The sequence below is a fragment of the Balaenoptera borealis genome (assembly GCF_965194805.1).
Source record: "Balaenoptera borealis genome assembly, chromosome: 1".
NCBI classification, from domain to species: Eukaryota; Metazoa; Chordata; class Mammalia; order Artiodactyla; family Balaenopteridae; genus Balaenoptera; species Balaenoptera borealis.
The window spans coordinates 1,498,685-1,523,920 of NC_138860.1; the positions used below are offsets into that span (position 1 = coordinate 1,498,685).

At 46.8% G+C, this 25,236-nt stretch overlaps 1 protein-coding gene across 5 annotated transcripts in view; it reads right to left on the reverse strand.

The window, feature by feature from the left end:
• Positions 1 to 1,708: 1,708 nt before the first annotated feature.
• IPO9 (importin 9) overlaps positions 1,709 to 25,236 on the reverse strand; it is a 47,025-nt gene continuing 23,497 nt past the window's right edge. For all 5 annotated transcript variants that reach the window (XM_082393044.1, XM_082393041.1, XM_082393040.1 and 2 more), the window contains 15 exons: positions 24,576 to 24,727; positions 23,796 to 23,894; positions 22,809 to 22,915; positions 22,298 to 22,437; positions 19,898 to 20,057; positions 9,324 to 9,550; positions 7,245 to 7,393; positions 6,663 to 6,791; positions 5,778 to 6,053; positions 5,502 to 5,668; positions 4,822 to 4,955; positions 3,720 to 3,842; positions 3,252 to 3,356; positions 2,994 to 3,070; positions 1,709 to 2,656 (listed from right to left, as the gene is read on the reverse strand). In XM_082393044.1, coding sequence (XP_082249170.1) covers positions 2,546 to 2,656; positions 2,994 to 3,070; positions 3,252 to 3,356; positions 3,720 to 3,842; positions 4,822 to 4,955; positions 5,502 to 5,668; positions 5,778 to 6,053; positions 6,663 to 6,791; positions 7,245 to 7,393; positions 9,324 to 9,550; positions 19,898 to 20,057; positions 22,298 to 22,437; positions 22,809 to 22,915; positions 23,796 to 23,894; positions 24,576 to 24,727 — 2,156 coding nt within the window. In that variant the 3' untranslated portion in view covers positions 1,709 to 2,545. The remainder of the gene's footprint in view (positions 2,657 to 2,993; positions 3,071 to 3,251; positions 3,357 to 3,719; positions 3,843 to 4,821; positions 4,956 to 5,501; positions 5,669 to 5,777; positions 6,054 to 6,662; positions 6,792 to 7,244; positions 7,394 to 9,323; positions 9,551 to 19,897; positions 20,058 to 22,297; positions 22,438 to 22,808; positions 22,916 to 23,795; positions 23,895 to 24,575; positions 24,728 to 25,236) is intronic.

A 25,236-nucleotide genomic window follows, 5' to 3' on the forward strand; every position in this document is an offset into this window, starting at 1 on the left:
TCTTCTGGAAGGTAAGGCATAAAAAACCCTCATCAGCCACTTACATCAAAGGAAGGCTGAGGACAGAGTGCCCTGGGGCACACCATAAACCACCCGATGGGCTCATCTGCAGGGAGCTGGTGGACAGTTACCCACTTTTGCTTTCCTAATGCTTTTGACTTTACCGTGTCCAGATTTCATCTGGTATGTTATTAAAATTAGACCCTGAGGCCAGTTTGACATCACTTGGTCTTTTAAACTTTACCTTTCTTGCCTGAGTCACTTGCTGGTCCGTGCTCCCCAAGCAGTGGCGCTCGAAGGTCAGGGACGTGTGCTCCTCGGCTTCCTTTCCCGCCTATGCGCTTTCGTACCCGTGCACTTCTCTCCACTGAGAGCTCTGTGAAGCCCTGGGCGAGGCCCTGGTGTCCTAGCCACTGTTCTTCAGGGTCAGGGGACCTGAAGGATCTCAGAACAGCCAAGGGCTCTTATTCTCCAACGGTCTGATCTTGAACTCCAACTCCTTGCAAACAGGTAGCCCCACCCTTTCCACACTGGAGCTAGTTCTCTTTGGCCAAAAAGACAGACACAAAGGAGGAGCTAGAGTGTAACTTTCTGTCAGTTCCCCTGGCCTCCGGCAGGTCTTTTTCACTTCCTGCCCTGACAACGGATGTGGTCTCTGAACTCTTTTCCTCAACGACAGAATGGAAACGCCTAATGGGAACCAGCTGTCAAGGTAAACGGGACGACGTATGTGAACACGCTCTGGAAACACGAGGAAGTGCCTGCACACCGAGGGCTCCCTCTGCTCTCGCCCACAGCGTTAAGTCTGCGGGGCAGGGGTAGCCCCCTAAATGCTTCCGCGACCCTTTCCTTCAGGACTCCAGTTCTGAGGCAGGAGGCCCGGTCCTCCCCAAAACCAGCGAGAGGAGAGCAGGAGGAAAGGACCTCGCTGGAGGATCACTTCGGCCCTGGATGCAGACGCTCTTCCTAGGGAGCAGGCCCGGCCAGTGTGTGGGAGCCCCCGCCTCCCAGACTGCTGGCACGAGACCACTCCTTTGTGCCTATCCGGGACATCCTGGCCTGGTGGACCTTCAGCACCGAGCCCTGCCTTCAGACCTACAACCGTGGGGCAAGTCTCCAAGCACCAGTGGCCAGACCTGCGTCATCTCACCAGAATCACGGGAGGAGGAGCAGTGGTCAGAGGCGGCACGAGCCCAGGGCCTGGTTGGCAGCCTCGGGAACACACACACACACCACCCCGCTCCCAGGCTTTCCACTGCAGGGGGGGGAGCAGTGACCAGCAGGGACACCTAGTGGCAACAAGTCCCCCAGGCTCCCAAGGCAGCCCCGCAGAATCAATGCCCATGGGGGGGTGGTCTTTCCTTGAGATAGTTAAATTCAGTTTATATTCTATTTCCCGCTGTGAGACCACCACCCTAAAGGAATACTCTGCAGCTATTAAAAATGGGGCGCTGGGTGTGGGCAGTACCAAAAAAGGGGCTGCCGGGCTAATTCACCTTCCTCCTCCTGATTTCTTATCCTCATTCACTTTTGAACCCACCACAGACAATTCCCAACTAGGAGAATCAATCATTTCCTCTAGGTCAGCTAAAACACACAACGGTGTCTACTACACAGCTCTACCTAAGCCTTTCCCCTCATTTTAATTTTCCTTCTAAAAGGAACAGAAGGAAGAGGTGCTGAGACACCTTATACCATGCAGACTAAATTCATTTGTAAAGATTACTTTACTCTCCTAGAAAAATACACATTGCAAATTTGAGGGCTACAACTTACCCACCTTAGAGAATTCCTGAGGGAGAGGGGGAGCCTCTGAATATCAGACGGTGTGGGGATATGTGTGAGAGGCATGTTAAATATGGTTGGGTCAGGTGGACTTTTTAAAAAAATCTGTTTTTCCCTCATTTTTTTTTTTCTAAAAAAGGAAAAACAAATTGCCATCTGTCTGGCTTATCCCGTGTGCGTGCATGTATACAGAGGAACAGCGTCGGGGAGGGGCTGTGTCATGCAACGAGGCAAAACCAAGACGACCTCCTTCGACGGGGAGTCTCAGTGTCGCAGGAGGAATGGGGGGCCCTGGCGCCGCTTCCCCTCGCTCCTACGAGACCCAGCGCGTCTGCGGTGCGGGGCAGAAAACACCATTCTCGCCCGAGGGTATTCCTATCTGAACACGTCAGACGTCCTGCGAAAGGAAACAGGTCCACTTTAGAATATGAACGGTCGTGACTTCCGGTGCTCCTCAGGTGAGGCCGAATAATCCATGAACACATAACCCTTCTGGGCACCATGATTCTGGCCCGGCCAGCAGAGGACTCTAGGAGCAGAGGCGGGCACAGCTGGGGACAAGAAGGGTCCAGAGACGGGCTGCTTCAGGGTGCTTTGGGAAATGTCCTTTGTCCCAGCATTCCTAGGTGATGGCACTGGTGAGCCTGGTCTGTACTGCCAGTGTCACTCTGCAGAGGCCGCTCCAGGCTGAGAAGAAAGTGCATCTCAAGGCCAGTGAGGGCTGCAAAACGGTGTGTGGCGGGGCAGGAGGAGGACCGTTTCAGATGCCAATGGTCTGCAGAACCCGCCTCTCGTGGTCGTTGAGGTGGCCTGAGAACACCACGTAGCAGGGCTGCTGAGCAAACTGGCAGAGGAAGTCCGTGAGGTACGCCTGGAGGAACGGAGGAGGGAGGTATCCCTGAGGGCGGGAACCTTCACACTAGTGCCAGTGCCCCGAGGGATGCTTGCCCGTTCGGGGCTCTAGGGAAGGTTCAACCCAGAGACTGAATCCCACAGGGATTTCCCAAGACCACACCTTGCAATCCACCCCTAGGACTTGGACGACACAGCCCCAGGAAGCTGGATTCCAACACCGGGCAGGGGTAGGAAGCCCCTGGGTGCAGAGTCCCCGCCCTCCCCCAGCCCTGCCCACCGGGCAAGACGAGGTCAGCCAGGAATGGTGCTCAAGCCACTGCTGCTTGCGAGACGCCGTCTCTGGACACCCTCACCTGCAGATCGACCTGATAGAGAGGATCCTTCAGGGCGTCAGGGTCGTCTTCCTCGTCATCCTCGTAGTAGTCCTCCTCTGGAGAGACACCAAGCCAGGGAGGGTCAGGGCACGGGCCCCGCGGGGCAGGCAGCGCCCACATGGCTGAGGTCAAGGGGTACAAAAGCCCAAGGCACGTCCCTTGTGGGCCCACCGCTCGCCCTTTCCTGGGCGCCCCGTTCTCGGTACCAGTGTGCGCAGGGCTGGCCTCGACGCTCACCGTATTTACTTGTGGCGAGAATATCGGACAAGAGTTGGCCCGCTAGGCCGTCCTCCTCCTCGTCGTCGTCCTCGTCCTGGTCCTCCCACATGTCACTGGAGTCATCTGCATGGGGCCGAGAAGCAGCTGGAGCACACGCACGCATCTCCCTCCCACACCCAGACCGGCCAGGACACAAAAGCCACGCGGGTTTCTGCGCTGCGGCCCCATGGGCCCCAGTGGTAAGAGGACCAGGCCAGATCCCCCACTAAGTCTGAGTGGAAAAACTAAGCGTGCTGGTGGGGAGAGAACAGGCCGAGAGGCTCTTCAGAACAATCAGAGCCGGAAGGGCTGGCCTCCTGGCCACCCCCGAGGTGCTGCAGGCAGACCCTGGAGATCAGTCTGGGCCGTGGGGACTCGGCACACCCAGCCAGCCATCTGCAAGCCCGGGGCCTGGCTGCTAGCTCAGTCTCCAGGGAGTGCGGGCACCTTGGCTCCACTCTGCAGGGGCGGCCTGGCGGGCGGCGTTGGCCTCCATGACGTTGGACAGCTCGTTGATGATCAGCTTCAGGATCTTGACCAGCAAGGGAATGTTCGTCCAGCGCTCAGGGTCTGGGAAGGAAGGAAGGAGGCTCCACGTCCGACTGTCCCTGGGCCACTCCCCCCGCAAGGGAGCCCTGCTCACCAGGCCCGGCGCACCGCCCCCTGGCTCTCCACTGCCCAGACCACACCCAGCCCCAAGGCACGACGGAAAATTAAATAACTTCATTCTGTGCCACGTTACAGGAGCTTAGAAGTCAGGAGAGATGAGAGACTTCAGGGACTAAAGGAGACAGGTTTTGCCAGTAAAAAAGCCTGGAAACCAGGGACCTGCATACGGTGGAGCACTCCAGGCCCTGGGACTTGCAGTTTGAGAAGCAGCACAGGTGAGTGTAAACCTGCAGTTAAAGAAGGCAGCTCTAGGGCTTCCCTGGTGGCGCAGTGGTTAAGAATCCGCCTGCCAATACAGGGGACACGGGTTCGAGCCCTGGTCCGGGAAGATCCCACATGCCGCGGAGCAACTAAGCCCGTGCGCCACAACTACTGAGCCTGCGCTCTAGAGCCCGCGAGCCACGACTACTGAGCCTCCGCTCCGCAATGAGAAGCCACCTCGATGAGAAGCCCGTGCACCCCGCAACCAGAGAAAGCCTGCGTGCAGCAACAAAGACCCAACGCAGAAAAAATAAATTAATTAAAAAAAAAAAATGGTTAAGATGGTAAATTAAAAACAAAAAAAGGCAGCTCTGCACTCTGCCCACACATCACCGAGGCACGGGCCAAAGGCACTCAGACACAAAGACGCCCGAAGTGGGCATCCAAGGCCCAGGATGCAGCTGGATGCTGCGGATCCCCGTATCCGGGACCCCTGTCCACTTTCAGCAGCAGCAGGACCCACACGCTCTGCTCCACTGTTTACCTGGGGTTTTCTGCCGCTCCTTATCAAACCCATCACTAACAGTCATGTCTTAACCGCCTCCCAGCCCAGGTGTCCTGAGCCTCGGGGGCGGGGGTGGTGGTGGTGTGTGTGTGTGGGGGGAGCAGCGTCACCCACTCTTGGCCGACTTGGAGCGGGTGCGGGTGCCCTCGTCCAGGCCGTAGATCTCCTCCCCCTTCACGCGGATGTCCTGTAGCCGCTTGTCATCCGCGTTGACGCCGTGCTGGAGCAGCTTACACAGCGCCACAGAGCTGGCGAGGAAGAGCCAGAAAGGGCCGATCAGCTGCCCCCTCGGAGTTCACTCCAAGGAGACAAGCAGTTATGTCCCGACACTTGGAGGGTGAAAGCGCTTTCACAACTAATTAGGGGACAGAAGAGAGTTCGGCTGAAAAGGGGATTTCGTGTTCCTAAGGACGGTCGGATGAGAGCTGTCCTTGAACAGAGCCGGAGTGGGTGAGCAGCACGACGACGTCCGCGCCAGGAGGAGTGTGGGGTGATGGGACGCCGTGGATAAAGTCCAGGATGAAAAGTTAGAAAGCTGGGTTTACGAAGAAGAGGCAGCCGCCAGCAGCACTTGGCTGGGTGAAGGTGCGGGCAGGGGAGGGTCTCTAGCCAGCAGAGATCAAAAACACACGCTCTACCTGCGACGACTATCTTTTGGGAATTTCAAGATGGCAGCTACTTGAATATACAGTTCAGCCAGAAAGAAACAGAGGCAAAAGGAATGCAACGGGCAGCTGGGTACGTCAAGTCAGGGAAAGAGGCAGAAGGCCCAGAGGAGGAGGAGGAGGCCCCACCTGACTTTGCCCTCGTACTGCCCGTAGAAGAGGTGCTGCCGGCTGGTCCACTCGGCCATCACGAACTCCAGGGCAGGCTTGCCGGTGGGCCCCGGGAGGCTGCACAGGAACTCCAGGAGGGGCTCCAGCTGGGTGTGCACCAGGTGGGCGAACACCATGATCAGGGACTGGGGGGACAGGAGGACGCCGGCTTCAGGGACTCAGGCAGCCGGGCAGGAGACAGAGGGCCGCGTGGCTGCTTCCTCGCCAGAGTCTCTGGGGCTGGGGCCGTCTTACCTGCATGACGCTGAGCGTCTCCGCCTGCTGCATCTTGCTGAGGATGGCACGGAGAATCTGGTCCAGGTTCTCCCCCAGCTCCCGCCCCGCCTTGGAGATGAGGGTGGACACGAGGCGGCCCACGAAGGCGGCAGTGAACTCGGAGGTGCGGGGGTCCAGGAGCTGGCTCACCACCTGCATCACGTACCACAGCCCATTGTGGCCCTGCTCGTCATGCCACTGGGCCACCTGCTCCAGCGTCACCGACACGTAGGCCCGCAGGCACTCACCACCATTCTGCGAGACAAGGGAGGGGACCAGGTCAGCCGCGGGCACACAAGCCCTCCGTCTGCAGGGTCTGGGGGGCTCATTCCGCTGGAGTTGGGGCCGCGCCGTTGCAGACACAGGCGCGCACCACCCTGTTTCTGCTGCGCCGCATCGGCTAGCTCAGAAACGCGCGCTTCTCATCAAAGGGAGAATGGACACGCAAACGGAGTTTCCAACCGTAAAGCTCTACCTCTGGTACTGAGAAAACAGAGCTGAGACACAGCAGTAACTGGGGGGACTGCAGGTCTCTGTGAGAATAAAGCAGACCTCACACCAACCACGCTGCCTACAGATTTCCAAAGGCTGACCCCTCTGCTGACTTCATAGCCCGCACGTCTACAATCTCTTCCGCCGCCGCAGCAGCCCCACACAGACAGCGGGATGGCTGGCGCTCACACCTTTGAGGCGCACAGAACGTCTTGTGTTTAGCAGCCGGAAGGAACCCTTCCTGGGCCCTCTGGGTAAACACAGATTCGAGGGGTTTCTATCTCAAAGACAGGAAATGGCGTCCCACTTCTCCGCCTGCTGCACACGCACCGCGGCTTGGACGCCGGCGCGGCGACACCTGCACGGAGATACCTGCATGGTGGCGTTGTCGTCTGTGCGGAGGGCGCACTGGGCCACAACAGGGAAAGCCTGGCAGATGAGCAGCTGGGAGAGGGGGGGCTTCGTGTTCCGCACGACCGTGGTCAGGATGTCAATGGCCGTCTGCAGGAGAGAAGTCAGGCTTGCCCCTGGGGTGGGCGGAGGGGGCCCAACAAGATCCTTACTGTGCGGAGCCCACCCACCGACCCAGAGACGCTCATGATGAAAGGCACGTTTCTGGAAGAAGAAGACAGCAGGGGGTACTCTCAAGTCTCCTGGAGGCAGCTCACCCCTTGAGAAGCCATGGGGGTGGGCGGGGGCAGAGGGTGACTGGACAGCCAGGGCCAGTGTCATCACGGGACTGTCCAATCACCGAGGGCACCCTGGGAACAAGAGCTCCCTTCTGAAAGCCTCGAGAACTGCCCACTGTCCTTGTGGGTGAAGTAGCCCAGGAACATCACCCCGTGAACGTATCACGCTGCTGGTCGGCGTCCGCGGGGTGGGATCGCGGGGGGCTCGTGCAGGGCTCGCTCGCGCTCTCTCATCCCCACCCCGGCCCCGTAACGGCTGCCGTACCGCACAGAGCCCCGCAGGGATCTTGTCTGCTGGTGCCTGCATGATGCTGACGAGGGTGGGAATCAGCCTCATCTGCATGGGGCCCTGGCAGGCTTCAATCTGGGACAGCTCCTTGAAGATGTCCTGAGCCAGCGAGGCGACCACAGGATCTGAAGTGGAGAAGGCAACACGAGTCCCCCCGCCTGGTGGTCTGTGTGTGCTTCTGCCTTAATGCTGCCTGTTGTTTGGCCCTAACCGAAGTGAACAACTTCCGCTTTGTTTTTTTTTTTTTTTTAGAAATTTCATGTAATGTCTGAAACATTTACATTAACATATTTCCATACAAATAACCCAAAGAAAGTTTAGTATTAGTTGTTTTTTGTTTGTTTGTTTGTTTTTTTATACAGCAGGTTCTTACTAGTCATCAATTTTATACACATCAGTGTATACATGTCAATCCCAATCTCCCAATTCAGCACACCACCATCCCCACCCCACCGCGGTTTTCCCCCCTTGGTGTCCACACGTTTACAACTTCTGCTTTGATTACACATCACTGACCCGGAACCTACTGGGGCCACCTGAGTAACCGGAAAAGCAGGGAGAGCTGCTAGCTGTCTGGGAGACAGCATGTGTGTGATCTCATGAAGTCAGGGACGAGTCAGCAACAGCTATTCCTAAAACAAAACCTGCCTCTTTTTCTGGGACAAATCTTTAACGTCTGTATTCTTGTGAAACTTGGACTGATTATGAAAACAAATGCTTAAGGGGAAAAAAAGCCCCCACTGATACTTCGTTAAGAAGACATCAGTCTCGGAAACTGCCCAAGCACTGACTCTTCCCAGGTTCCCACGTGTCGACGAGGACCACGTACATCTCCTGGGGGTGGGCACCATGCACAAGAACTCGCAAAGCCATTGGAGGGCAAAAGGTAAAGCCTTCCAAAAGCAGAGCCTCGTGAAGAAATGCAACTTCAGCTCGACCTGCTTTATGTAAGAAAAATGTATAAGAAAAATATAAACGCCCTCCTCTATCTAGCCTGAGACAACGTATGCAGTGTGCAGGGCACTAAGACACACGCTGAAAGTTCACTGCAGCGCTGTCCATAATAGAGAAAAACTGTAAACGACCCAGAGGCCCATGAACAGCACGGGTAAATAAATGATGGTATTTATGGAATAAACACTATGTGACGGGCGGAGAGAATGAGGACTGTCTAAGACTGCAGTGTGGAACCCTCCTTAGGACACATTTTTAAGTGAAAAAAATGAATTGAATAAAATGTTCAGTACAACATCATGTTACATAACCAACCCCCTTCCAAGCTTCAATACTCGCTCTTCAGATACAAATGTCCTCAATATTTCTAATACACACTCACTGCAGAGAAACTTAAAATGCAGGAAAGTATTAAAGGAAAAAACACACCTGTAATTCCACCACCTAGAGATAACTACCCTTAACATTTTGATGCATTTTCTTCTGGTGTTTTTTCTATATACATATCCACACATACATCCTTTTCTAAAGCAAAACCAAAACTTGCGGTTATATTCTACGCATTTTGGAAAACAATCTATTCACTTACAAGGTGAGCGCTTCCTCATGGCTTTAACAATTCCTTTGAGGTTGGATTATTAACGGCTGCAAAGCATTCCATTTTATGGATATAATTAATTAACCTCTTATTATTTCCAAATTTTTGCTACTATAAAGAACATGCGATGAACACCTTATTCATAAACCTTTGCATGTATCTCCTTCTTCACTTTTCCTTTTCTAGTTATAGTTCTAGGCCTCTTCTTTTAGGAAGCTTTTGATTTAGTTGCTGAATTCCCTTACTTTACTGTCAAAGTCCTGAATTATACATCTTGCTGGTTAGCTTTCTTCCTTATTTTTCTTCCCAGTTCTTACTAGACAATGAGAGTTACAGGCATAGGTTCTCTGCTGTTTAGTGCTGCTGGATCTATAGCACGACCCTACTCTCGCAAATTCAAAGTCACATTCTTTGCTTCTACTGCTAAGACCATCAGACCCAGGGAAGCGCTCACGCGACCCCGCCCCGCTCACCCCCCCCCCCGCAACCTGCCTCGCGCGTACCGTTACTGTACTTTAGGAAGATGGCGATGGTGAAGGGGCAGATTTTGCTCTCCATGCTTGCTGTGAACTCTGGGTCTACCGTACAAACGATGCACAGGGTCTCCATCACCAGGTTGAGGACCTCTGAGCTGAACTGAGCCGCCAGGTGAATTAAGCCATCCAGGATACTGGGGAGGAAGGGCTGAAGCACGTGGGTGCTCTCCGAGACTTTCAGCTGGTCGCAATAACTGGCGAGCAAGAAATAAGCAAGAACTACTCACCAGCGGGTACCTCAATTCCTGGTTTTTCCAATCAGCATTACGTGTTACAGCATTTACAAGTGAAGCTTTATGAAGCTACTTCCAGAGCTCATTAAGTTTTTACATCTTTCTGTGGCTTTTTTTTTAGAACTATCACCACCACCATTTCTATGTTTTCTAATTTATTTCTGCTTTGGTCTTTGTTATTTCCTTTAAAATTTCTTTCATCCCTCTATTTCGTTTTGAAGCAAATCCCAGTCATGGTTACATCCAAATTATTAAGATATTAAGTCAAATGACTTATGATTCCTCAGACTATTGTTTTAGTCACATTCCTAAGATATATATATATATAATTTTCCAAACAGTGTTTTTAAATCTTTTCCAATACAACTGTTATTTAGTAGGAGACTATTATTTAACTTTCATGTTATAAAGATTTTATACTTTTTGGAGTTTTTTTGCATCCTAAGATGAGATCAATGTATATAAACATTTTACACATACTTACAAAATTGGTGTACTATTTGCAGGGTTTAAAAGTTTGTTTTCAAAACAGAAACAGACTCACTGACGTAAGAGTACGAATTTATGGTTACGGGGGGGTGGGAGGGATAGACTGGGAGTTTGGGATTGACATGTACACGTGGCTATATTTAAAATAGATAACCAACAAGGACCTACTGTATAGCACAGGGAACTCTGCTCAATACTCTTTAATAACCAAGATGGGAAAAGAATTTGAAAAAGAATAGATACATGTATATGTATAACTGAATCACTTTGCTGTACACCTGAAACCAACACAACATTGTTAATCAACTATACTCCAATATAAAATAAAAATTTAAAAAAAGGAAATTTTATTTCTTAAAAAAAAGTTTGTTTTCTATACATAGTTCTACCTTATTTGCCTCTTACTCAATCAATAAATATTTACTGGGTGCTGCTTACCATGTCCAATGGGATACAATTATTAAAAATATATCATCTGGGCTTCCCTGGTGGCGCGGTGGTTGAGAATCTGCCTGCCAATGCAGGGGACACGGGTTCGAGCCCTGGTCTGGGAAGATCCCACATGCCGCGGAGCGGCTGGGCCCGTGAGCCACAACTACTGAGCCTGCGCGTCTGGAGCCTGTGCTCTGCAACAAGAGAGGCCACGACAGTGAGAGGCCCGCGCACCGCGGTTAAGAGTGGCCCCCACTTGCCGCAACTGGAGAGAGCCCTCGCACAGAAACGGGGGCCCAACACAGCCATAAATAAATAAATGAATAAATAAATAAATAAATAAATAAATAAAACCCAAAAAGTTAAAAAAAAAAAAGTTCTTAGTTCTTCAGCCAGTTGAATAGGATTTAAAAAAATACATATATATATATATATATCATCTAAGTCTTTACTTTTATTATTTTCAGAACGGTAATAAAAGTCAATAAAAACATTGTTTCTCTATGTTAAAAGAACCTAGTGCAGAAACAAGGCCCCCCGACCCCAGATTCACAATAAATGGTTTTTCTTAACTTAATTTTTAAGTGTCTTACAACCATATTATTTGTGTCAGCTGCTGGGTTCAAAGATCCACAGTGACTAGTAAACCTGTGGGCTTAGATCTCAGACTTGTTCAGATTCTTTGTTTTTTGGTCCATAACATCAATCTCAGATTTGTTCAGATTCTTTGTTTTTTGGTCCATAACATCTTTTTTTTTTTAGCCACACTGCGCGGCTTGTGGGATCTTAGTTCCCCAACCAGGGATCGAACCCGGGCCCTCGGCAGTGAAAGCGCCAATAACTGCTGGATTGTCAGGGAGTTCCTCATCTATAACATCTCTATGTTCAATGCCACCGTGCTCTAATCTAACTCCTCCTTAAGAGCTGGCTCAGCATCTGGCTGTGGGCAGCTCTTGGCTCGTCAGACTAGGTTCTGCATCCATCGCCACTGGGACTGAGTGGTGCCCTACCTCTTCCCGCTGCTTCTCATTCTAAGGGTTTACAGAGTCTGGGAGACCACAGAGTGCATCATCTGGCCAGATCATATGGGATCTTCCATGCCATGCTAAGGAGGTTAGACTTTATCCTGGAAGCCAGTGTATATCAAAGTTTTTTTTTTTTTTTTTTTTTTTACAAATTACTCCTAACACCTAATCTCTTCTTTGCCCTACCCCACAGTCTTCAGGGAAAACCGACATCCCAGGAAAATGCTCTATATTTATCCTGTGGCCACATGGACCATCCGGTATACTCTGACTTTCTTCCGGGTACCTGTATCCCAGAGTTCGAAGAGCACAACCAGAGCCGTGAGTTTTAATTTTCAGGCACAAGAAGCTGAGCACACGAGCCAGGGCAGCCACAGTGGGAGAGGGAGGAAGGGAGGAGAGGCGAAGGAACCAAGCCCTGGCAGAGAGCTGGCATCTCTGGGAGTACAGACCTCTACCTTTAGGTATAAGATCTAAAGGTACAAGATCTGTACTTTTACTATAACAGGGACTACAGGTAGGGTAGGCCTGGAGGTGGTAAACAGTAAGCTCAGTAGTGGATGTGTTAGTTTTCAGGTGCTTGTAAGATACCCATCCTGGTATAGACAGTAAGCACATACATTAATTTGGAGCTCTGGAGAAAGGCTGGCATAAATATGATTAGAGAAATGAGACACAAGTGGAAGTATCTGTCAATCAATATCTTGTTTCAGAAATGGTTTAAGGCAGTTTGCAATAATACATACACTACGACATGAATGAATATATTAAAACTGGGGTAAAAGAGAGAAAAGCCAAGGTGGTATGATGACCAGGAAAGGGTTGCTGGTGACATGAGAATGAGCAGTTTCGGTGACGTGATGAGAATATAAGCCAGACTGAAACTGGCTGGAAAACTGAAGAGGGAAATGGCCAAATGGAGAATCCTGGCTGTGAAAGAACGCACAGCTAGCATCCCTTCACAGGAAGCTCTTAACCTGGGGTCCACTCTTCCACACATGATGTAAAATTTTATAAACAGGTATGAGTGTCCATTTCTTTGCTGTGCACGTTCATGGCTTTTGTCACTTTTCCAGAGACAGCTGTTACACCTTTCCAGAAAACCAATGCCCATGTAGCCAGAGAATTGAAAACTATTAAACAAAAGGGAGTTCTCGTCACGTATTTTTTCTGATTATAAGAGTAATATAAAATTTAAGCAAACTTTAAGTTTCTTTAAGTTTAAATTCTTCTCAGCTTTACTGCGGCGTGACCGACCTATAAAATGGTTAGCTATGTACACTGTGGTGACTGGACGTACATGCACAGCGTGAAAGGTTTCCCACATCCAGGTCACTGACACGTCCATCATCTCAGGTTTACCTTCTTCTGGGTGAGAACACTAATTTCTACGTCCCGTTACATGATGCAGTCACCATATCTCACGTTAGATCCTCAGCCCTTGGTCATCTGACCGACGACAGCGTGTACCCTTTTATCAATCTCTCCATGTTCCCCACGCTCAGCAACCTCCTTTCTGCTCTCCTTTACAAAGGGTTGGGCTTTTTAAAAGGTTCCATATATAAGTGATACCATGCAGCATTTGTCTTCCTCTGTGTGGCTTATTTCACTCAGCACCATGCCCTCAAGGTCCATCCAAGCTGCTGCAAATGGCAGGCTTTCCCTCCTTCTCGCAGCTGAGTTATATTATGGTCCACTGAATACTCACACATCTCCTTCATCCACTCATCCACCGATGCACACTCAGGTTGTTTCCACGTCTCGGCCACTGTGAATAATGCTGTGATGAACACAGGAGTGCAGACACCTCTTCGAGATCTTGTTTTCATTTCCTTTGGATATATACCCAGAAATGGGACTGCTGGATCAAATGGTAGTTCTATTTTTAAATTTTTTTAGGACCCTCCATACTGTTTTCCAGTGGCTGCACCAATTTACATTCCCACCAGCAGTGCACAAGGGCTCCCTTTTCTCCACACCCTCACCAACCTTGTTATTTCTTGTCTTTTTTTTTTAAATAATTTTTTTTTAACTGTGTTAATTTTATTTATTTATTTATTTATTCATGGCTGTGTTGCGTCTTCGTTTCTGTGCGAGGGCTTTCTCTAGTTGTGGCAAGCGGGGGCCACTCTTCATCGCGGTGCGCGGGCCTCTCACTATCGTTGCTTCCCTTGTTGCGGAGCACAGGCTCCAGACGCGCAGGCTCAGTAGTTGTGGCTCATGGGCCTAGCTGCTCCGCGGCATGTGGGATCTTCCCAGACCAGGGCTTGAACCCGTGTCCCCTTCATTAGCAGGCAGATTCTCAACCACTGCGCCACCAGGGAAGTCCCATATTTCTTGTCTTTTTGATGACAGCCATTCTAACAAGTCTGAGGTGGTAGCTCATTGTGGTTTTGATTCGCATTTTCCTGATAACTAGTGATGTTGAGCGCTCTTTCATGTACCTGTTGGCTATCTGTATGTCTTCTTTAGAAAAAGTGTCTATTCAAGTCCTCTGCCATTTTTAAAAATCAGATTTGCTATTGAGTTGTATGAGCTTTTCATATATTTTGCATATTAACTGCTTATCAGATAAATGGTTTGCAAATATTTTCTCCCATTCAGTAGGTTGCCTTTTCATTTGGCTGATGGTTTCCTTTGCTGTGCTTTTTTAGTTTGATGTAGTAAACAAGTCCCACTTGTTTACTTTTGCTTTTGTTGCCAAATACAAAAAATCATTGCCAAGAGAAATGTCAAGGAGTTTAACTTTTATGTTTTCCTCCAGGAGTCTTATGGTTTCGGGTCTTAGGTTCAAGTCTTTAATTTATTTTGAGTTGACCTAAGCATACGGTGTAAGATAAGGGTCCAGTTTTTCGAACACCATTTATTGAAGAGACTGTCCTTCCCCCAGTGTATATTCTTGGCTCCTCTGTCATAAAATAATTGACCATATAAGTGTGGGTTTATAGCTGGGCTCTCTGCTCCACTGATCTCTGTGTCTGTTTTTATGCCAACACCACACTGTTTTGATTACTGTAGCTTTGTAATATAGTTTAAAATCAGGAAGTGTGATGCCTCCAGCTTTTTCTTTCTCAAGATTGCTTTGGCTATTCAGGGTCTCTTGTGATTCCACACAAATGTTAGAATTGTTTGTTCTTCTATGAAAAATGCCACTGGAATTTTGATGGGGTTGCACTGAATCTGTACATTGCTTTGGGTAGTTTGGACATTTGAAAAATATTCATTATTCCAATCCATGAACATGAAACATCTTTCTATTTGTGTCTTCTTCAGTCTTTCATCGACGTCTTATAGTTTTCTGTGTACAGATCTTTCACCATCTTGGTTAAATTTATGCTTAGGCATTTTATTGTTTTTGATGCAATTGTACAGGAGATTGTTTTTTAAATTTCTCTTTGTGATAGTTCATTATTTCTTCTTTTCTTTTCTAATTGCTCTGGCTGGGACTTCCAGTACTATGTTGAATAGGAGTGGTAAGAGTGGGTACCTTGTTCTTCATCTTAAGAGAAAAAGCTTTCAGCCTTTCACTGTTGAATATGATGTTAGCTGGGGGGGTTGTCATATATGGCCTTTATTGTGTTGGGATATGTTCCTTCTATACACTTTGTTGAAAGTTTTTGTCATGAATGAGTATTGAATTTTGTCAAATGCTTTTTCTGCATCTATTAAGATACTCATGTGATTTTTTATTTTTCACTCTATTAACTGGTGTATGACATTTATTAATTTATGTATGTTGAACCATCCTTGCATCCAAGGGATAGATCCCACTTGATCATGGTGTGTGATCCTTTTACTGTGTTGTTGAATTCAGTTTGCTAGTATTGTGTTGAGAATCTCTGCGTCTATATTCATCAGGCATACTGGCCTGTAGTTTTCTTTTCCTGTAGTGTCCTTGTATGGCTTTGTTATCAGGGAATGCTGGCCTAGTAAAATGAGTTTGGAAATGTTCCCTCCTTTTCAATTTTTTGGAAAGAGTTTGAGAAGGACTGGTATTAATTCTTCTTTAAATGTTTGTAGAACTTACCAGTGAAACCATCTGGTCCTGGGCTTTTCTCTTACGGGAGGTTTTTGATTACTGACTCACTCTCTTTGTTAGTTATTGGTCTGTTCAGATTTTCAATTTTCTTTATGATTCAGTTTTGTTAGGCTGTATGTTTCTAGGAATTTATGCATTTCTTTTAGGTTATCCAATTTGTTGGCATATACCTGTTCACAGTCGTCTCTTATGAACCTTTGTCTTTCTGTGTTATCAGTTGTAAAGTTTCCCCTCTCATTTCTGATTCTGTACTTGAGTCTTCTCTCTCTTCTTTTCAGTCTAGCTAAAGTCTGTCAATTTTGTTTATCTTTTCAAAAAACCAGCTCTTAGTCTCACTAAATTTTTCTAATATTTTTCTGCTCTTTATTTTATTTATTGCTGCTCTCATCTTCCTACTGCTACCTTTGGGCTTAGTTTGTTCTCTAATTCCTGAGGTATAAAGTTAGGTTGTTTGAGATCTTTCTTTTTTCTTAATGTAGGTGTTCTTATCTATAAACTTCCTTCTTAAAACTCCTTTTGCTGCATCCCATAAGTTTTGGTATTTGTATTTTCCATTTTCGTGTGTTTTAGAATATCTTTATCATTTTTAAAAATTAATTTATTATTTATTTTTGGCTGCGTTGGGTCTTCATTGCTGTGCGTGGCCTTTCTCTAGTTGCGGTGAGCAGGGGCTACTCTTCATTGCAGTGTGTGGGCTTCTCATTGCGGTGGCTTCTCTTGTTGTGGAGCACGGGCTCTAGGCGCACAGGCTTCAGTAGTTGTGGCACGCGGGCTCTAGAGTACAAGTTCAGTAGTTGTGGCTCACGGGCTTAGGTGCTCTGCAGCTTGTGGGATCTTCCCAGACCAGGGCTCGAACCCGTGTCCCCTGCATTGGCAGGCAGATTCTTAACCGCTGCACCACCAGGGAAGTCCCTCAGAATATTCTTAGATCTCTCTTTTGAGTTCTTTGATCCACGGGTTGTTTAGAAGTGTGTTGTTTAATTTCCATATATTTGTGATTTTTCCAGTTTTCCTACTGTAACTGATTTCTATTTCATCTCAACATGATCAGAAAAGATACTTGGTATTATTTTAATGTTAAATTCACTAAAACCTGCTTCATGACTTATCCTGGAGAATGCTCCATGCATGCTTGGGAAGGATGTATGTTCTGCTGCTGTTGGATGGAATGTTCTGTATGTCTGTTGGGTCCATTTGGTTGAAAGTATAGTTTAAGTCCAATGTTTCCCTATTGATTTTCTGTTTGGATGAGCATATCCATTGTTGAGGGTGGGGTATAAATCTCCTGCTATTATTGTACTGTTGTCTATTTCTCCTTTCAGATATTGATATTTGCTTAATATATTTAGGTGCTCTGATGGCAGGTGCACATATATTTATAATTGTTGTATCTTCCTGATAAATTAACCCCCTTATCATATAATGACCTTTGTTTCTTGTTACAGCTTTTGAATTAAAGTACTTTGTCTGATAAAAGTACAGATACCCTCACTCTCTTTTGGTTTCTACATACACGGAATATCTTTTTCCATTCCTTTACTTTGAGCCTATGTGTGTACTAAAACCTATAGTCTCTTTTAGGCAGCATATAGTTGGGTCTTCTTTTTCAATCCATTCAGCTACTTTGACTTTTAATTGGAGAATTTAATCCATTTATATTTAAAGTAATTTTTGATAAGTAAGCCCATTTTATTAACTGCCATTTTATTAATTGTTTTCTGGCTCTTCTGTAGTTCCCTGTTCCCCTGACCTTTCTCTCTGGCTGTCTTCCTTTGTGAATGGTGATCTTCCATGGTGGAATGCTTTGACTCCTTTCTCTTTATCTTTTGTGCATCTATCATAGATTTTTGCTTTGTGGCTACCATAAGACATTTTATAGATATGATAGTCTATTTCACACTGACAACTTAACTTTGACTGCATACAAAAATTCTACCCCTTTATTCTCTTCCTTTAATGTTTCTGATATCACGATTTAACTCCTTTTATACTGTGTATTCATAATAATAATCACAAAGTATTTAGCTAGTTATTTTTAACACTTTCATCCTTTAACCTTTATACTAGAGTTAGGTGGTTAACACACCACCGTATTACAGTATCAGAGTATTCCGAATCGATTATATACTTACCTGTATCAGTGTGTTATATATTTTCACATTATTAATTAGCATCCTTTCATTTCAGCTTGAAGAACTCCTCTTAGCATTTCTTGTAAGGCAGGTCTAGTGGTGAAGAACCCCTTCAGCTTTGTTGTCTGGGAAAGTCTTTATCTTGTCTTCAGTTCTGAAGGACAACTTTCCTAGCTAAAGCACTCTTGGTTGGCAGTTTTTTCGTTCAGCACCTAGAATATATCATCCCACTGTCTCCTGTCCTGCAAAGTTTCTGCTGAGAAATCTGTTGCTAGCCTTATGGGAGTTCCCTTGCATGAGAGAAAAGTTTTTTCCTCTTGCTGCTTTGAAAATTCCCTCTTTGTCTTCGATTTTAGATAGTTTTTACTACACTTTGTCTTGGAGAAGATCACCCTGGATTGAAATTTTGGGGTGATATATTAGCTTTATAACCAGGAGGTACAAATCTCTCCTCAGATTTGGGAAGTTCTCAGCCATTATTTCTTTAAAAAGCTTTTTGCCCCTTCTCCCTCTCTTCTCCTGGGACTCCAATAATTTGTAGACTGCTTCTCCTAAAGATATCCCACAGTTCACGTTTTCTTCCTTCTTTTTCATTCTTTATTCTCTATCCTCCTCTGACTGGATGATTTTGAAGGTTCTGTCTTCTATTTCACAGGCTTTTTCTTCTGCCTGATCCATTCTGCTACTGATGCTCTCTACTGCATTTTTCCATTTCATTCTCTGTATCCTTCAGCTCCAGAATTTGTTTGGTTCTTTTTTATGATTTCTCTCTTTGTTGAACTTCTCATTTTGTCTGTGAGTTGTTTTTCTAATTTCATGGAATTGTCTTTCTGTGTTTTCTTGTAGCTCATTGAGCTCCTTAAAATGGCTGTTTTGAAATTCTTTATCAGATAAATCACAGATCTCCACGTCTTTGGGGTTGGTTACTGGAACATTATTGTGTTTCTTTTGTGATGTCATGCTTCCTTGGTTTTTCATATTCCTTTATGTCTTGCACTGCTGTCTGCACTTCTGAAGTAGCAGTCACGTCCTCCAGGCTTTACTGACTGACCTCTTCCAAGTGTCCAATCTTGGATTTTTTTTTGCTCCAGTGGTGTGCTAGAACTTCTCCACTGGGCTTTGGACTTCAACAAAGGCTCTCTCATCTGTGGGTAACTATCTCAGTCAGTGTTCTCCAGGAGGTCCTGGACCACGTCAAGATCCACAGCTGGGACCGAGGTCTGTGTTTCTATTATCTGACATACAGGTGGGTGAGATTCCCCCTGGGTCCCTTGGTGTACAGTGCCGATGACAGAACCAAAGCCAAATGGGGCTGTAGCCGGGACTATGGTCGGCAAGTCAGTGGCTGGGATGTGGGCTTGTCTTCTCAAAACAGCTCTCCTTGTCCTTAGATAGCACTGAGTTTGACAATCTCCTCGCTTGGACAGATGTCAAATTGTTGTTGTGGGAGGGATAAGAGCGAGGGACATCTTACTCAGACATCTTGCTGACACGCCCCCCCGCAGCAATGCTTTCTAAAGACATATAGTAATGCCAACCCCTCAATCTCTGCTTCAAAAGGTAAGGAGGTAGTGCAGGCAGGTGGAAGGTGAACTCTGCGTTTTTAGGGTTTCAAGCAATTCTTATGATTCAACTGAGACTCTTAAGTTTGGACTTGAAAATACTCCTGAAAACATCAATACTCCCTGTGGTCTGAGAAGGAATATAAATAAAGGACTAATAGAGCCACTAGTACACTAGCTGTGACAAAGAGAAGTAAAATTGGGAAAAAATAAGCAGTGTTTCCAGGCTACATTATCCCAAATTTGGTTTCCAATACAGAGGCAATCAATCAACCAAATGACTCTAAGCCTGCTTCTATGACCCACTGCTGTGCGACCCTAGGCAAGTTAGTTATCTCTCGGAGCCTCAGGTTCTGCTTCTCTGTAAGACAGGGAGTTGGTCTAGATGATTCCAGAGCTGGAGTGAATTGAAAAGGAACAAGGAGTAAAAGGGAACAGGATGTATCCGGGACTCACAGAAGCCTTGTTTCTGGTATGGTTTCTTTCCCTGTCCTTCCAACATCCATTCTGCAGGAGATCTTCAGAAATTTCCAAGCAACATAGTCCACTGGACAACTGCTGTTTGGGACTTCTACCCTGAGCAACTTTCTCTTAAAACTGTTTCCGTTGTCCTAAGGTGGTGTACTCACCCCCAGATGGCTCTCACTGCAGAAATTCGAACTGATGGGGGTTGTGTCTCATGAAGACCACTAACTGTTGCCTGAAGAAACTGCTGGATCAACTCAGGGGACATAGCAACAGTGAACCGACTGGCAGCCCAAAGGGCCCGGCCCAAGAGGAAAGGAGACACTGGGAGGAAGAGAGAGCAGTTAGGGGCTGGACAATACAAGTTTCTGCTACTGCCCGCCCTCCTCCCCACCTCTATTCCTCAGTTTGTTGCAGTAACTGAATACCACCAAACATACATAACGTAATGGAGAGAAAAAGCATGATCTTGAAAGATAAAAGCAAATGTATGACCTATGGCACAGAATCATTTCCCTAGTTTCAGTTTTCACTATTTGCAAAGTACATTTTGAATATTCCTAGACTACAAAGCCCCCCACCCTTGTTCCCACCACAGCTCTCACCACCCCTTACCGCACTGCTAGTCAGTCCTCTAGATGGCTTCTCCACTGCCAGTTTTTTCCTACTCTTGGACCACTATTGGAATACTATAAATTATAGCTCTGTCATGCTTTTATTTAAAATGTCAACGAATTCCATAGCCTACCCAATAAAGCCCATCTAAATTCGCACGGCATTCAAGGACCCCTCAGATCAGTGACTCTAGCATTACCTCTGATTTCCCTTTGTGCCTTCCAAACTCAGGCACACACCCCTCCCTAGGAAGTCAACATCTGACTTTGCCATCTCTGTGCTTCGTTTATAAGCCAACACACTCACCTCTCCTTGCATTATCTAACCGATCTCTTGGGCTGAAGTAATCCTAACTATCTCTGCCACGTTAAGCCCATGTCCTTAGCTTTCTAACATGATACAAGTATATTTTTTTATATTCTAGGCACTGGTGTAAGGATTACTACCCCCTGCCTGTTATAAGATGCTTGAGGACAGAGACTATATTCAGCTGTCATAGGGCTTAACTCAGTTACCTGTACAATAAACATTTAGCTGATAGGACCTATTCAACAGAACCTAGCAAACGGTGCCAAATAATTACATACTAATTCATATAATGGAGAGTCCCATCCAGGAACGCCTGGAAGTCCCCAAAGTTAAAACTCTTTTCCTAGCAAATCCCAAGACATTATTTGTCTTTTATCATTCTCATTCCTACTCGAGTACACAGTAGAATTTTCCAGAGGTTACTGATGTGTGACACCATGGCTCTGACAGCTAATGGAACGTATGCTTGCATTTCTTATATTTTGAAAGCTTCTCAGCTTTAATTTCTAATATGTTAAATACTGCTACATGTCACTCACAAAAAAATCTCTTTGGGATCACTGATAATTTTTAAAAGTGTAAAGGGGTCCTGAGACCAAAAAGTTTGAGAATGGCTTGTACAGAAAAGCTTTGCTAGGGCAAGTTCTACAAAAAATATGCTAGTGGGTTTGAGAAATTCCAACACTGTCATTCAACACGTGATTATACTATGTCCATTAGGTGCCAGGCACTGTGGGGCAAAAGGATATATTAGACATGGCTTGTACTCAAATATTTTACATTCTAGTAGAAGAAAACATATTTGTCAACCACAACATAATGCAGCACGTGGTAAATGCAGAATAAATAGGAACATGCTCAGTGGGTTCTGAGCTCTGGATGCTCAACCATTTTAATTCTGTGACTCCGGCCTGAGATGCCCTATAACAGCTGGCCTAAGGAGAAGTGGAGAACATTTTCCAATGGTTTAAGCTACCCAGAGGGCATCCTATGGAGAGGAAGCAGTGAGTGGACTGACACGGCATCGACGACGCAGGGGTCCCACGACTTAAGTACTCAGGGAGGAAGCAGAGACAGCACTGGGGGCTCTGAGGGTGAGAACAAGGCACGGAGATCGTCACACGGAGACAACGCCACCTCTCAGCCGCTGCCCTGCGGTGCTGAGAAATCAGGCTCACGTAGTCGAGGCTACTTTTTAAGGCTAGTAGCGAACGTGGACACGAGAACGGACACTCTAATCACGTAGACAGAAGAGCCTGAGAAGACTGACAAGCAGCACACAGAGAGGGTGAACCATACACAGGCTGCCTGAGGGCGCGGGGACTTTGCAATGACAGAGTCTGCACTGGAGTTCTCAAGGCAGAGCAGCCAAATCTGCACTCTATTCAGACTCCAGAAAACATCCGGGACTTGAGCGCTGATTGGGACAACAGTGTGAGAGAACAGCATGGAAGAACCATGAACAAGGCAATCCTAGCCTCTCAGTTGGTGAAGCTTGAGTCAAGGTCTCTGGGCAGTTTAGAGGTTCAGACGAGCTCAAGCTCTAGGGTGGAAGAAGAATGTTCACCCCGAGGTTTACCTGCCTAAGTGAACAACAGAACTGAGCTGATGGTGGGCCTAAGCATGGTGCTGAAACCTACCTGAGAGGTTGAGGTCTGCAAGGACAACGTTGGTCAGGAAGCCATGCATGTCGAAGGGGATCCTGCCATTCTTCACGCTGTCGGTGATGATGGACTTCACCGAGCCGAGGGCCAACATGCATGCCTCATGGATCTTCCACCTGCCAAAGGGACACCACAGCCTGCTCACACAAACCCACGGCCAAAGAGACAGACGCTTGTGGGAAGCCAATTCAGGAAAGGGCATTTCAGCACAGCCTGACCCCAAAGTGCATTGAGCTGCTCTTCCGATCTAAACCTAGAACTGAAAACAGTGTAATTTAATAATAACAGGTTTTTCTAATTAAAAACAAAGCAAAAGTCCTTCCTTTCAAACCTTTTTAAAACGGGGTAAAATAAAAGCATCTTAGCCAACTGTTTTCAGGATGGGAAGAACTGCTTTAAAACAGATAATGCAAAGCAAGGACGCGCCTGCCTCCGACCTGATGCCCAGAGCACGTCCCTCAGTGGGACGCCCGCCGCCCACTCTCACCAATGTCCGGTGTCGCCATTCTTGGTGTGCTCAGCTTCCTGTAAATGCCGAGTTGCTGCGGCGGCCAGGGCTGCTGCGCTCTCATTCTGGAAATCAGTGGCCACAGCCTGGTGGGAGGAGAGGCGCTAACAAATGTTTCTGTGCAAATTAAACTGCAAGCTTCATTGCACACTGAATGGTTCCAACTCCTTCACATACACACGGCTAAGCCCAATTAGGTACATTCAGAACACAGCCCCTAATTGCATTAAGGTCTCCACGTTAAAGTAGTATCCATATTTCCGCAGGGCCCGAGCACTGTGAAGCTCACGAAATGGACACCTCCCTTTGGCTACATTCAGCAGAGCCCAAGGGGTCAATGAGAGATTCAGCTTTGGATGGCAGGGGACCAGATATTTATTCTCTGGGAGCCTGACTGTGGGAATACAAGGCTAATCTACTAGCTGAAACTTGGTGCGGTCTTTCCTAGGTGCCTTAGAAACACCACAGGATAACAAGGAGTGCTCACCAACAAGGAAACCACGAGAACAAGCCTCGCACCTGACAGGCGGCAGGTGGCAGCTTCTTCACAGACCCTCAGCCTGGAGACAGTCCTGTGCTCCAGTCAGAGCCAAAGAAACATGAGCAGCCATCTGGGTGTTCAACCTCTCAGCAATCGAAGTTTTTTTAATTTGCCAACCTCTAGTTTGTGCTACAGATTCTTGCTGAAGAGTGAATTAAACTGAAAAGTTCCTGATTCAACCACCCTTACTCATTAGAACACTATCCTCTGCACAATTTTTACACCTAATATTTACACGTAAATCAGAACTGGGAGCAATGACTTTGGAATTCCTGAGTCTCAGACTTCATTCGAGATGTTCTTCTTATCCCCCAAAAGTCTAAGACAAAGTCACCCAACAACACTGCTCAGCTTGGGTTAGAGATCTAGAAAGAAGAGGAATAGCTCAGGATCATTTGGCTGAAGTATCAAGGGGGCCCTCTTACCAGCAACAAGTCTTGGGCTGCGATCCTAACAGTATAGGAGAAAGTATCATCATCTTCATCTTCCACAAACTGCTGGGGGTTGGCTGTCCACACTTTGATCTGAAAGGATGATGAAGTTAGGTCTCTCTGAGGCTCCCATCTGGTCCATATGTTCCCTCTTTTCATCCACACACTGGAATGGTTCAGCCTTTTGTTTTTGTCTTGAACAGAATGCTATTCTTTTTGATGCAGAGAAGCGAACCCTTTAATAAGCTGAGCAGCAAAGGCCGCTGCAGTAGGTGGCTGACTGCTGGCCCCTCCTACTGTAGTTGGCTGTTACCCCCAGGTACGTCAATTTGCTGAGTCTAGTAGGTCTGATGGGTATTTAATGGAAAATCATGTCCATTCTTGTGTTGTTCATACGAGACAGGCATTATCATATTTTTTAATGCTCTTTTCTGGTCTAATGATTCACCAACCAGGCTAATGATCTGCACTCTATTATATCTCACTATTTATAGAGAAAGGTAGGCTCTTCTGGATATCTGGGCCTTTGGTTGGCGGTCCTATAGATGTAAAAGTATTAGTACTCTGAAAGCCCAATTACCTAGTACAGGAGTTGATAAAACCCCAACACCCAGGGATTCGGCAATATAATGACATCAAAGCTTTCTGGAACTTCCCATGAAGTTACTTTTCAGGTGTCTATTTTTCAAAATCAGTTGGTCGCCTGACTTAGACCCCACATGCAGGCTGCACTCTCTGAATGCAAGCCGGTCACCGTCTCCCACACGTTGTTACCTGCTCCTCGGTGATCTGCATGTACAGGATGAGATAGTAAATCAACTCAGGCAAGGCCTTCTTGACAGTGCTTTTGAATTTGCTATTTTCCAGGAGAGCATGGACAAATTCAAAAATGCTAAAGACGAGATTTTCAAAGCCCAGGACTTCACCTACAGGAAACACACAAGAGAAGCTTTTAATAACAAGAAAGCAAAAGGAAAGCACAGATGCTGGAAAGGAACTACATCATCTCTGTAAGTTAATGAATAGTTAAAGCACTTGCTAATTATTATTCTCCAGGGAATGGAAGAAGGGGCTGAGGAGTCAAAGAAAGGAACTTGAGGCTATTAAGTACTCTTTGGTTTTTCAAGTAAAAGAATCAGGGAATTCCCTGGCGGTCCAGTGATTAGGACTCAGCGCTTTCACGGCCGAGGGTGTGGGTTCAATCCCTGGTCGGGGAACTAAGATCCCAAAAGCCATGCAGTGAGGCACCCCCCCCTCCAAAAAAAAAAAAGAATCAGAAACACTGAACACATTTTCCACTCAGAAATTCTACAATTTCATGAGACTTACACAAATGCCCATGAGGAACAGATCAATGATTTTCAACTTCTCATTTCCCCACATCTAATACACTTAGAGGAAACTCGGTGAGAGCACTCTCTTAATAGCATGAAGC